The 14443-nt window shown below is 45.0% G+C and overlaps 1 protein-coding gene across 5 annotated transcripts in view; it reads right to left on the bottom strand.

Annotated features, from left to right (window-relative positions):
- The window catches only part of LOC147108854 (protein NDRG3-like), a 131405-nt gene that overhangs the window by 71428 nt on the left and 45534 nt on the right, over positions 1 to 14443 (bottom strand). For all 5 annotated transcript variants that reach the window (XM_086005765.1, XM_086005763.1, XM_086005762.1 and 2 more), the window contains exon 2: positions 9084 to 9152. In XM_086005765.1, the coding sequence (XP_085861891.1) occupies positions 9084 to 9140 (57 nt within the window). In that variant the 5' untranslated portion in view covers positions 9141 to 9152. The remainder of the gene's footprint in view (positions 1 to 9083; positions 9153 to 14443) is intronic.

Raw genomic sequence — 14443 nt, 5'->3', positions numbered from 1 at the left:
TGGGTTTCCCGATGGCTCCAAACCACGCCAGGTAGAGCAGGCGGGCCGTCGGGTTGAAGGAGTTGCGATGTCAGCGCTCAGGCGAGTGATGGGTGCATGAGTGCAAAAGTAAGTGTGTTTGATGTGTCTAAAGTGTTTGGTGTGTCTAAAGTGTGTAAAGAACTTTCACTTACCTTTACAGCCTTCCTTCCTGTAGCCGTCGGGAGCGCATCAGTCAGCCGGCGCTTAAAGCTGAACGGCTGCGATCTGTCAAAAGCGACAGCCTTCAGCTTTTAGTGCTGCTGAGATTTCTAAATGAGTCTGCGCAGAAGGACTCATCTTAGAAATCAGACTTTCAGTGCTTCACAGCTTCAAACAGCTGTGAGACACTGATATTTCATCTGTCAAGATGAAATTGCAGTCTGTGACGTCACCTGTTGCCGGGTGGCCCTTAATTGGCCTGCTGGGCGGGTTCAACAAGGTCAATCAAGGGAAAAATCAAGCAGATTGGCCAGACGTCGAAGTAGGCGGGTCAGAAACCCGAAAGTTGAAGTCCCGCCTTCTTCCCCGACAGCTTCGGGAAAATTCCCCCCCAAAGTGTTGAGAAATATCAAACTGAGGCTCAAACAACAATTGAGACGTTGTTCACCAGTCTCAATTTTCAACATTTGTTCCAAAAGTTGTGGACTGATCAGTGTTTTGAGCGTTAAGAAATAATTTTAATCTTCGTCTCTATTGCATAGATTGGGCCTATACTCTCTGGAGTTTAGAAGAATGATGTGTGATCTCATTGAAACATAAGATTCTGAGGGGGATTGACAGGGTAGATGCTGAGAGGTTGTTTCCCCCTGGCTGGAGAGCCTAGAACTAGGGGTCAGTCTCAGAATAAGGGGTCGGCCATTTAAGGCCCAGATGAGGAGGAATTTCTTCACTCGGAGGGTTGTGAATCTTTGGAATTCTTTACTCCAGAGGGCCATAGATGCTCAGTCGTGTAGATCGATAGATTTTTGAACTCGAGGGGAACCAAGGGATATGGGGGTCGGGTGGGAAAGTGGAGTTGAGGTAGAAGATCGGCCATGATCTTATTGAATGGCGGAGCAGGCTCAAGAGGCCGTCTGGCCGACTCCTGCTCCTATTTATTATGTTCTTATGTCTCATCTCGAATTTTAATCTTTAAGTTTCTGACCTCCATACAAAAAGCCAGGTCCTGTTTTTAATTTAGTTGATGAAAGCACAATAATTATACGACTGTTTTCCTCCTCAGGGTAACAGAGGAAAACAACACTGGTTCACAACAGGGAAAGAGGTCAGACATAATTTATTAGTTACTGAGCCCAAGATGGTGGACAATTGAGAGACACAGGAACACTCAAACAGCCCGGGACCAGCTTTTCTAATGTTAAAGTTTGCGTATGCTAAAAACTGTGAATGGGCCACGCAGCAACTTAAAGGGGCCATGCACCCAAAAAAAATTACTCGGAACATTGTCTAAACTCCTCAGAGATCTCGGCTCTCCACCAATTCTGGCCTCTTCTGCAACCCCACTTCCTTCACCCCACCATTGGCGGCTGTGCCCTCAACTATCTAGGCCCCAAGCTCTGGAATTCCCTCCCCAAACTTCTACACCTCTCTCTTCCTTTAAGACGCTGCTTAAAACCTACCTCTTTGACCAAGCTTTCAATTACCCGTCCTAATGTCTCCTTCTTTGGCTGTGTGTTAATTTTCATCTGATTACGCTCCTGTGAAGTGCCTTGGGACATTAAAAGGCGTTATATGAATGCACGTTGCTGTTGTTGTTGTTAATACTGTTGTACAGGTAGAACCAAAAAAGTTAATAGACCGATTGAGGGAGGGGCAGTTATCTGGATTGTAGCTAGTGTTGTTCCAGAGGGAGTCAGTGTTGGGACCATTATTGTTTATAATCTTTGGAAATGGAAATACGCCCAAAGGTTCTAAATTTGTTGCCACCAAATTGGAAGCAGTGGCAAATGACGATTATGCAAGTTACATAAATCAAAAAGGACCTAGAGAAGCTGCATCTGCGGGTAGAGAAGTGGAAAGTTATGTGACTTAGCAGCGGAACGGATATTGTGCAGTTTGTACTAAACGGAAATGCGCTTCCACCAGGAACAAGATCGTGGGGTTTGAGCTGCTAACACAGCGTTCCCAAGCAGTTAGGAAAGTGAGCAGAACGTTGAGATGTACAGCTGGGGGTGTAACATATAAATGGAGAGGCGCAATTGGAATCATAGAATCGTACAGCTCAGGAGGCGGCCATTCGGCCCATTGTAACTGTGCCGGCTCTCTGAAAGAGCTCTCCAATTAGTCCCCACTCCCCTGCTCTTTCCCCCAAAGCTCTACAAATGTTTCCATTTCAATTCTTTAACCAATTCCCTTCTGAAAGTTACTGTTGAATCTGCTTCCACCGCAGTGGATTCCAGATCACAACAACGCACTGCCTAAAAAGAATTTTAAAATTCTCCTCATCTCCCCTCTGGCTCTTTTTGTCAATTATCTTAAAATCGGTGTCCTCTGGTTACCGACCCTCCTGCCAGTGGAAACAGATTCTCCCTATTTACTCTATCAAAACCCCTCAACTCTAAAAATGAAATTAGGCCTCGGTGTGATACTCAGGACATCGGGAGCACTTTGTGTAGTTTTGGCCACCCTATTTTGAAATGGATATTAAGTTCAAGATTCAAGATTTTTATTTGCCATATGTAACTAGTACAATGGAATGCTTACTCCCCAATCACTCCCACAATAAAGCTGTGGGAGCTCACCGAGACACGTCAGCTATTTTTACAGCGCCGCGTTCTGAAAGTCAATTCTTTGGCATCCAGTGGCAGTGGGAGCACGATGTCCCTCAGCCGCTCCGTCCTCCTCGTCACCGCGGCCTCCTCCTCACTGTTGCCGGCTCGGCTCCACGGAGGGAACGCAAAAAAAGAGAGCTACTGAATTCCAGATATAAAAGAGAGGACAACACGATCAGGAGAGGTTAACGCAGCTCCCAGTGATATTCCCTCTTGAAAAAAAGATTGAAAAATGATCTGAAAGACATATTTAAAGATTGAGAAGTTTGGAGACTTTGCACTTGGGTATTTTGTTTCTGCCATGTGGAAAATTGACGAGCATGGGGGAGATAGTTTCAAATTAAGGACAAAGGAAAATCGGAAGTGTTGGCATTTTGTTCGGTAAAGGGGCGATTGCAAAATCTGCAACAGACTACAAGCTCGGGTGGAGAAACAAGAAACTAAGGATTCGGTGAAGGACGAGACAAGTACCAGCCAGCAAACGGAACGCAGGGGTGATAGAATCAGTAATTCATCAAAGGCATCTCGTGGGAAGTTGAACGTGTAGGTTAGATGGTCACCTGCCTGAAAATGTTACAGGAAACTTTTTTATATCCGGCACCGACGGGACCAGCGTGGTGCCGGTTGATCAAAAAGTCCGGATTACAGAGAGGCCCGTACACGGCCACAGGTGCAGGAGTCCTGGTTACACGGCCACAGATCCAGGAGTCCCTGTTGCACAGCCACAGGTGCAGGAACCCCGGTTACACGGCCACAAATCCAGGAACCCCGGTTACACGACCACTAATATATAATAAAACTTACCTGAACCTACTCCTGAATTTTGCCGGTTAAGAGAGAGTTTCCTGTACTGTGTTTTGACAGTTTTCAGAAAAGCTGATCTCAAAACCGAAGGGTCAAAATTGGGGGGGGGGGGGGGGGGGGGAAAACTATATTAAATGAGTAAAAATAAATCAGTGTTCAGGAGGCTAAATTAGAAGACAGTAATAATGTGAATATATTTCCCCATACAGAAATGGAAGATTCATTTCAAAACTGGCAGATCCAAAGAGGTAGGACAATGCGAAGGGGGAAAAAAATGGTGGATATTTGTAAATCAGTTTTCACTGAACAAAATAATGTTTGGACTGCCAGAATATTCGTCAGAACACCTGGCCAAATGGAACACAATCAAGAGCCCCCCCCCCCGAGCTTGCTGTGCCAGCTTAAGTAAACCCCTTTCCCCGTCCCTCTCCTCCGGTTACTTTTCCAGCATTATACACCAAGCAGAGGTCGAGATTCCAACATCCGTTCACAACGCGCATGAAAATATGGGTCTCTGCTGCCACGGGGACATTCGCCTTCATTCCTTTTATATTCCCCGTTAGCAGAGAGCTGCTCGTTTCTCATTAGATTCAGTTTTATCGCATAGAGAAGTGCTCAGCAACACTCAAGGAAATGGGGAAAGTGTAGCTGAAATTTTTCACAGTTCATTAACGCAAAGGGAGATACCAGAAGCGTGGAAAGCAATTAGCAGTTCTTTGTAGAAAAGGTCAGACCCAGAGAATCATACACCTGCTCGTTTGATATTTGTGGTAAAATAAAATCATAAAGGAAGCAATGAGAGCGAAGACAGTAATTCCAGGGCTAAAATAGTACATGAAAAGCAGAACATGCTTAGAATCATACAGCACACGAGGAGGCCATTCAGCCCGTCGTGCCTGTGCTGGCTCTTTGAAAGAGATGTCCAATTTAGCCCCACATCCCAGATTTTTCCTGATAATCAGCAAATTAGTACATGTACAATAGCCGTTTGAAAGTTCTTATAGAATCTGATTCCACCCTTTCAGGTAGTGCGTTCTAGATCTTAACAGGCCTGTGTGTGAAAAATTTCTCCTCATTTCCCCCTAGTTCTTTTTGCCAATCATCTTAAATCTATTGACCTCTGGTCACCGACCCACTTGCCAGAGGAAACAGTTTCTCCCTACTTGCTCGATCAATACGCCTCCTAATTTTGAATACCTCTATTAGGTCCCCCCCTTAACGGGATCATTTGAGGACGCAACAGGCTTAAGGGCAGAGGATAATGTGGTGAATATCAGACGTTTGAGGGGGGAGAATTTCTGATTGGTCTTCTCATCGTAACTTTGGCAGAAACTCAGATTACACCTTTTCGCCAGGGCTTCCACTGATCTTACAGCACTAGAACGGGAGATCCGCAGCGGAGATTCCTGGCGCCTGACTATCAAAAAGTGATTTGATACAATGCCTCGCAAGGGACCTGCACATAAAGTCAAGACGTCTGGTATACAGGACGATCTTGGAAACTGGGTCATAAATTAGTTAAATAATAGGGTTGCAATTAACGGGAGGCTCCTTAATTGGTCAGCTGTGGCCTGCAGCATATCTCAGGGATCCGTCCCGGAGCCTGTGTGCTGCTCCCAAGAATGGACGTGTTAAGAGGGTAGGATGTCCAGGTTTGTGCGGGAGAGCAGAATATTCAAAGGATAGTGATAACATTTTTTTTTCCTTTTCCATTCCCCACACCGTTCACCTTGGAGGCTCCACTGACATTGCCGCTTTAGTGCCAGGAATGCAAGCATGCCGAAGCAATCTGCCACAACCCGGCCTCCAAAGTGGACAGGCAAGGAACCTGTTTTAAGCCCCCAGCACGCCCGCCGTCAAAACTACTCTTGATTCAACCAGACGAGGAAGTGTGTTGAGTATACGATGGTTTAGCTAACGGCAGAGCTTAATCCCACTTCCCCTTTGTTACCTCTTTAATGGCCCAAGTTGACAGAACTGGAATCAAACCTTTGTCCGAGGGATTAAAGTATCAAGGTTGCATATTCCACTATTCCCGGCCAGAACAAAGATGATTGGTGAATTCTGCCGTCAAGCCTGCCTGGACACCGCACTGCTGTAAGTAACGGATTGATTTTACACACATAATTTGTATTATGTAACTATCCTTCTCTCACTGCATTTTGCTGGAGAAATCGCTCTGCTTTTAATCGGGAGATGTTGCTGTGGTTTCGATCATGAGCATAACCCTACATCCTAGGGTTTTGAAAGAGGTGGCTATAGAAATAGTGGATGCATTGGTTGTCATTTTCCAAAATTCCAGAGATTCTGGAACGGTTCCCGTGGATTGGAAGGTGACAAATGTAACCCCACTATTTAAGAAAGGAGGGAGAGAGAAAAAACGGGGAACTACAGACCAGTTAGCCTGACATCAGTAGTAGGGAAAATGCTAGAATCTATTATTAAGGACATGGTAACAGGGCACTTAGAAAATAAGATTGGGCAGATTCAACACGGATTTATGAAAGGGAAATCGTGTTTGACAAATCTGTTAAGAGTTTTTTGAGGTTGTAACTAGCAGAATAGATGAGGGGAAACCAGTGGATGTGGTGTATTTGGATTTTCAGAAGGCATTCGATAAGGTGCCACACAAGAGGTTATTAAACAAAATTAGGGCTCATGGGATTGGGGGTAATATACTAGCATGGATTGAGGATTGATTAACAGACAGAAAACAGAGAGTAGGAATAAACAGGTCATTTTCGGGTTGGCAGGCTGTAAATAGTGGGGTACCGCAAGGATCAGTGCTTGGGCCTCAGCTATTCACAATCTACATCAATGATTTGGATGAAGGGACCAGTTAAAATATTTCCAAGTTTGCTGATGATACAAAGCTGGGTGGGAGTGTAAGTTGTGAGGAGGATGCAAAGAGGCTTCAAGGGGATAGAGACAGGCTAAGTGAGTGGACAAGAATATAACAAATGGAATATAATGTGGAGAAATGTGACGTTATCCACTTTGGTAGGAAAAATAGAAAAGCAGAGTATTTTTTAAATGGTGAGAGATTGGGAAATGTTGGTGTTGAGGGACGTGGGTGTCTTTGTACACGAATCACTGAAAGTTAACATGCAGGTACAGCAAGCAATTAGGAAAGCAAATAGTTGGCCTTTATTACAAGAGGGTTTGAGTACGAGTAAAGATGTCTTACTGCAATTATATAGGGCCCTGGTGAGACCACACCTGGAGTATTGTGTACAGTTTTGGTCTCTTTACCTAAGGAAGAATATACTTGCCATAGAGGGAGTGCAACGAAGGTTCACCAGACTGATTCCTGGGATGGGGGGATTGTCCTATGAGGAGAGATTGAGTAGACTAGGCCTATATTCTCTGGAGTTTAGAAGAATGAGAGGTGATCTCATTGAAACATACAAAAATTCTTACAGGGCTTGACAGGGTAGATGCAGGGAGGATGTTTCCCCTGGCTGGGGAGTCTAGAACCAGGGGTCACAGTCCTAAATGGCCGATCCCTTATTCTGAGACTGAGATGAGGAGAAATTCCTTCACTCAGAGGGTGGTGAATCTTTGGAATTCTCTACCCCAGAGGGCTGTGGAGGTTCAGTTGTTGAGTATATTCAAGACACAGATCGATAGATTTTTTGGATATTAAAGGAATCAAGGGATATGGGGATAGTGCAGGAAAGTGGAGATGAGGTAGAAGATCAGCCATGATCTTATTGAATGGCAGAGCAGGCTCGATGGGCCAAATGGCCTACTCCTGCTCCTATTTCTTATGTTATGTTTGTGTTTGCTGTAGTTTGTAGAGAGACTTTTTAACTAGACTCTGTAGACTGTTTGCTGTAGTGAAATAGCTTCATATAGTGACACCACTATTCTCAGCCAGAATGGATGTAATTGTGTAATTCCCCCATCAATCATGGCTAGACTTTGCTTGCTGTAAAATAAACTGTTTGCTGCGAGTTTTGCCGTATGTGCCGCCCCACCTCCGACTCATTGGCTGATGCAGTGGTGTCAATAGACAGTTTGAAGTATCAATGCCGCATCTCTACCCACTCTCACCTAGGCATTTGTCAATCATTTTATCTATGTAAAGATAAAGGAAAATATTGTGTGCAATTCTCACACAAACGTATTTTACTTCCCAAATAATTTCCCCCCCCCCCCCAACTGATTTTCTCAATACACTTCAACCAGTGGCTCAGGGTTCTGAGGGAATCCTTCCCTCCTCTTGTGAAAGGCGGTGACTCATTCTGGCTCATACATTGGCAGCCCTCTCTCTTACCTCCTTTGTATGTGAGGCCAGACAGCGACCGCCAGCAGATGGTTCAACCACTGAGGGCATTGTAGGCAAACCTAATGCTTCCTCACTCAATGACCACTTTCCAGCAACGCTCATTTTTTTTTTTTTTGGCAGTGAGCAAGGACGGGAACCCTTTCTGGCCCAGGGCCAACGATTGGCCTCCCATAGCTGCGCCGAGTGAGATCAACTAGCTCGGCACGGATTAGGATTTAAACCAGGGACTTTCCTCGTCTGCGCGACTGCGCTCCACCTCACATTCAGTGGCATGATTCTTAAATAATTTGGCACGGCACATATAAGCATTGTGTAACTGGAACTTAACACAGTCCTGATGACTTTAATCTGCACAGGTCAATGTCAAATACACTAAACATGTATTTAGCTCTGATTTTGTTTTTTTAAACATTAATTCTCAGGATGTGGGTGTTGCTGGCAAGGCAGGAATTTATTGCTCATCCCTAGTTGTCTAGGTATGATACAACGGAGTGGCTTGCAAGGCCCCTTCAGGGGGCAGTTAAAGGTCAACCATGTTGGTGTGGGACTGGAGTCACATATAAGCCAAGCTGGGTAAGGACAGCAGGTTTCCTTCTCTAAAAAGGACATTAGTGAACCAGTTGTGTTTTTAATGACACTCCAACACTTTTGACATGAATCAGTCAGTCATTCATGAAAGAAAGACTTATGAAATAATACTGGAGCGGCCTACGGGTGACGCTGTCCAGGGAGAGTATAAATACTCGGGCACGGGCCCAGCTTGCGCAGGACATTCTTAGCAGGAACTGGTGAAGGACACAACTAGACCTCCATGTTGTAAAACAGTTGATTAAAGCTTTGTTTAACGCTTAGACCAAGTGCCTAGTAGTTTTCTTACGTCACTTTCATGGTCACTTTTACTGGCAGCCAATGGTTCCTGTAAGCCGCGCAGCCAATGAGCCGGCTTTTAAGTTGAAAAGGCCACACACGCGCAGAATTTTGAATGGGCTGCGCAGCCTGTTAAACGGGCTGCATAAAAAAATTTTTTTTTTTTTTTTTTTGGCAGGGAACATTGCTGGTAGCAGCTTTTTATTTCCAGATCTATAAAAATAAAATGAATTCAAATTCTCAAACTGCCACGGTGGGGATCTGCACTCACGTTCTGTGGATTACGGGTCCAGCAACATAAAATAGACTCAAACGGACCAGTTCCTTACCCCATCTGTCAGGAGTGGCTTAATCTCAGTCAACTGGACATCCTGGAGCTCCTCCATCGCTACCAAAATCTGCACAAGCACAGAAGGAGCACAAGTTAAGCACAGAGTCCGGGAGCGGAGGATTACTGTAAACAAACAGGACTTACACAGCAACCAGAAAATGCGATCACAAAGCAGTCTTCAGTACACCGAGCAGACCGCTCAATGCGAACAACTGGATGACGTGAATCTCTCTTTTTAAAAAAAAAAAAAGCCCCCAGTGCTACTTTATTACAATCGCTTAATTTGAAATGCTGGATCGAATGTTTTAGCGCACGAGGAAAACAAAATGACCTTGAATTAACAGAAATCAACTCTACTCGGCCGAGTAGTTTTGGTGCAGCGCTTACGGTAATTCACGGAAAGTATTAAAATTGAAATAACTCGAAGGAGAAAAGACACGTTATAATATTCCAGGTGGGCAAACCTCGCTAAAACACCCGTTTATCTTTTAGCCTTCAGTCTGATGAAGGTTACGCACCCAAAACATCCTCTTTTCTCCCTGCAGTTGCCGACTAACCTGTTGTGGATTTCCAGCATTACCTGTTTTTATTTAATTCATTATTTTCTTTGTTCGTCATAAAGCATTTTTTTTTTTTTTACAACCAATGAATTTTAATTTAAATTAGCTTGTTTGCGCTAACATGCCACGCTGGTGCAGACTCGCTATACTGCAATTTCCCTTCCCCCCACCCCCCTGTCCCGAATGCAGTCATAACAAGAAGCAGCAGCATTTATATAGCGCCTTTATAGTAAAACGTCCCAAGGCGCTTCACAGGAGCGATTATCAAACAGTATTTGACAGAGTCATGAAGGAGATATTAGGACAGGTGACCAAAAGCTTGGTCAAAGAGGCAGGTGTTAAGCAGCAACAGAAAGGAGGAAAGAGAGGTAGGGGTGTTTAGGGAGGAAAATACCTTGATTGATGAGGGAAGCAGACAGAATTTTGTCTTGTACAACAGCACAACTCGACTTAACAGTCAGAGGTGACAATTGAGAGCAGGTTTGCAGCATTCTCCTGAAGAATGGCCAGCAAGTGTGGGGGGTCGAGGGCGGAAGAGGGGTGGAACCACACTTTCCTTTAGACGAGGAAGTGAGGACGGTGTCCATTTGAATCACGATGGTCAAGCTCGCATGAAGGGAACCGAAATACAGCGTGCCAAACCGGTTTCAATTAAGATAATTAGCACGCATTCGAAAATCTGGAGTGGGCCAGAGATTTAGAACAGATCGACATGTTGGAGGATCAGATAATCGCTGGGAGCAGATGGGAAATTCGAAGGATCTGGAGTTGGTATTTGCAATTTAAAAAATGTAAGCAGGATTAAGGAGAAACTGAAGTTGCACGCAGAAGCAAATTGAACACCATGCTCTCGTCAGGTGTAAAACCTGTGTGGGGACTGGGTGCGACAGCGGGTTGGCCCACTCTATGATCTGGGCCCCAATTCAGCTTGGGCCAGTGGGATGAAAGTTTCCTCTCCCGAGGCCCCTGTCTGCCCTCTCCGGTGAGCACAAAAGATCCCAGGGCAACATTCAAAGAGCAGTGGGTTCTCTGGGTGTCCTGTCCAACACTAATCCGCAACCAACATCACTTTTAAAAAAAAATTCATTTGGTCATGTTGCTGTTTCTGGGACCTTGCTGTGCGGAGATTGGCTGCCGTGTTTCCCTGCAGCAGTGAATACGCTTCCAAAGTGCTTCATTGTCTTTCGGATGAGACTTTAAACCGAGGCCCCGTCTGCTCTCTCAGGCGGACATAAAAGATCCCACGACACTATTTCGAAGAAGTGCAGGGGAGTTATCCCCAGTGTCCTGGCCAATATTTATCCTCTCAACCATCATCACTAAAAAAAAAATCCAGATTATCTGGTCATTATCACATTGTTGTTTGTGGGAGCTTGCTGTGCGCAGATGGCTGCCGCGTTTCCCACATTACAACAGTGACTCCACTTCAAAAAGTACTTCATTGACTGTAAAGCGCTTTGGGGCCGTCCAGAGGTCGTGAAAGGCGCTTAAATAAATGTAACTTATCTTTTCTCCCCATCCTCTCCTCTCCTGATGGTGTTTCCTCCCTCATTGACGAACATTTGAAGAAGCTTCAGTCACTACTCGGCCCGAATGACCACTGATGTGTGGACCTCGATAACAAAGACTAGAGTTTCCGACTGGCGTCAATACAACACTGGCGGTAACCCATTTATTTTTAAATAGGTCAACGCAGCCATTAACATAATCTCGATTGGAAAATCTGGGCCAAGTGCCAGACTCAAGACACTATCTGACTGTGGAGGGCACAACAGAGTGGAGCCCAATTGTGTCCACACACACACACACACACACACACACACACACACACACACATCTCCATTATGTAAGGCAGAAACTTCAAAAAAAAATAGGAAGTGGGAATAAAAACCCTATCATTGGGCAGATCACTAACAGTTTCTCCATACAACGGGAAAAAAAAGTTATTTAAAAAATCACATTAAAGACGGAGAAGAGGGATTACTGAAGCATAATCAAAGTCTCACTTTAAACAAACACATTTCATTCTAAACCATCTGCTCCTTACAAAAATCATTTTAATCCATTCACTGATGCATCCTTCGTCTAAATCAACTTATGCACAGAGCGTGATCTAATCCGTTTGGGAGATTTGGTACTTATAACGTGATTACACAGAGAAGTCAGATAAATGTCTCCGGAGCTTTCCGTGAATAAACCAGGGCAGGCTTCTTGTTTACCAACCCTACCACCCCATCCCCCAATACCAATTTTCTCTCATTCTGGCTGGCCTCTCTTGAAGGTCTTGGCTCAAACTAGGGTCAGATTCCACAGATGCCAGAGATCAGTCTTCATGCGAGAGGCTGGATCGTGAATATCTGACAGCTATTCAACCAGAGAAGGCGTCAAAACCTAGTCCAATCTGGTCCTCATTTGACACCCACATATGTGCACTTTCGAGCAGGGGTCAAAGGAAAAAGATTATTCATTTTTTTTTATATAAATGAAGCTATTTTGTACCTTCCTCTCGGTTGATATTGCACCATGCTGTATGCCAACCCCCGATGATATGTCTGATGAGTGGCCTACTCCAAGGCCCGATTTAAATCAATCTTCGCTGTGAAGGGATTTCAGTTTGTTTCTTTTCCCTTGTTCAATTGCTTTCTGTTCCCCTTCTCCTGTTTGATCTGTTGTCTACCCTTTTTGTCATATAACCACTCCTGCCCCCCCCCCCCCAAACCCCCCATCACAGGCTTTGTTCTTTCTTCCATTCCCTCCTTTCCCTGGCTCTGTACTTGTTTATAAAAAGTACAACCTCTAACCTCTCCCAGTTCTGACGAAAGGTCATCGACCTGAAACGTTAACTCTGTTTTTCTCTCTCCACAGATGCTGCCTGACCTGCTGAGCATTTCCAGAATTTTCTCTTTTTATTTCCGATTTAAATCAATCTTGCTTTGAAGCCTGGTGCTGGGAGCTGTGGAAGAGTCTTCGTGCTTATCTGTTTTGACACAGATGGGGGGTCACCTGCCGTCTACCTGCAACAACAGCTGTCTGGGACGGTTCAAGCTGAAACTTTATAGAGTACCCTGGCCGCAGCATTTCCTTGATCTGATTTCAACCATAATAATTTAAATTAACGCCGTTAATTTGGCAAAGAAAGTTCGGATTCTTTTTACCCACATGTTCATCCACTACAAAAGAAACACAGAAAACACTGGAAATAAACTGCAGCATCTTAGAATCATAAAAGCTTACAACACAGAAGGAGGCCATTCGGCCCATCGTGCCTGTGCCAACCTCTGACAGAGCTATCCCAATTAGTCCCACTCCCCCCTGCTCTTTCCCCATAGCCCCGCAAATGTTTCCCTTTAAAAGTATTTATCCAATTCCCTTTTTTGAAAGTTACTACTGAATCTGTTTCCACCGCCCTTTCAGGCAGCGCATTCCGGATCACAACAATTCGTGTAAAACAATCTCTCCTCATTTCTGCCTCCGGTTTGTTTGCCAATCACCTTAAATCTGTGTCCTTTGGCCACCGACCCTCTTGCCAGTGGAAACACTTTCTCCTTATTCACTCCATCAAAACCCTTCACAATTTTCAACACCTCTAGTAAAGTCTCCTCCTCAACCTTCTCTGCTCTAAGGAGAACAACCCCAGCTTCTCTATCCTGACTTACGGTAATTAACAGGAAATATTAGAGTTGAAATAACTCGAAGGAGGAGAAAAGACAAGTTATAATATTCCAGGTGGGCAAACTTCGCTAAAATGCCTGTTTATCATTTAGCCTTCAATCTGATGAAGGGTACGCACCCAAAACATCATCTCTTCTTACAGTGTCCGACTAACCCGCTGTGGATTTCCAGCATTACCTGTTCTTATTTCACTCATTATTTTCTTTGTTCGTCATGAAACGATTAACAACCGATGGATTTTAATTTAAATTAGCTTGTTTGCTATAACATGCCACGCTGTTGCAGACTCGCTATACTGCAACTTCCGCTGCACCCACCGAATGCAGCAACAATAACTTGCATTTCCATAGCGCCTTTGATCTAGTAAAATGTCCGCACAGCACTTAACGGGAGCGATTATCAAACAAATTTTGACACCGAGCCACCCAAGGAGATATTAGGACTGGTGAGCAAAAGGTTTTAAGGAGCGTCTTAAAAGGAAGAGAGAGGTAGAAAGGCAGAGAGGTTTAGGGAGGGAATTCCAGAGCTTGGGGCCTAGGCGGCTGAAGGCACGGCCGCCAATGGTGGAGCAAAGACAATCGGGGATGCGCAAGAGGCCAGAATTGTAGGAGCGCAGAATTGTAGGTCGTCCCATACGTCTGCGCTCACTCGGAGGTCGAACTCCAAACCATCGTCAACACCTTCACCGAAGTGTACGAGAGCATGGGCCTTACACTAAACATCTGTAAGACAAAGGTCCTCTACCAACCTGCCCCCTCCACACAGTACTGCCCCCCGATTATCAAAATCCACGACAGGGCCTTGGACAACGTGGACCACTTTCCATACCTCGGGAGCCTACTGTCAACAAGGGCAGACGTCGATGACGAAGTCCAACACCGCCTTCAGCGTGCCAGTGCAGCCTTCAGTCACCTAAGGAAGAGAGTGTTTGAAGACCAGGACTTCAAACCCGGCACTAAGCTCATGGTCTACAGAGCAGCAGTGATATCCACCCTGCTGTATGCCTCAGAGACATGGACCATGTACAGCAGGCACCTCAAAACACTGGCGAAGTACCACCAACGCTGCCTCCGCAAGATCCTGCTAATCATTGGCAGGATAGGCGCACCAACGTCAGTGTTCTTGC

This window comes from Somniosus microcephalus, chromosome 13, assembly GCF_052327205.1.
Source record: "Somniosus microcephalus isolate GS21.2 chromosome 13, FLI_Smic_1.0, whole genome shotgun sequence".
NCBI classification, from domain to species: domain Eukaryota; kingdom Metazoa; phylum Chordata; class Chondrichthyes; order Squaliformes; family Somniosidae; genus Somniosus; species Somniosus microcephalus.
The sequence above is the reverse complement of the archived record's forward strand: the minus strand, read 5'-3'. Positions and strand labels throughout refer to the sequence as shown.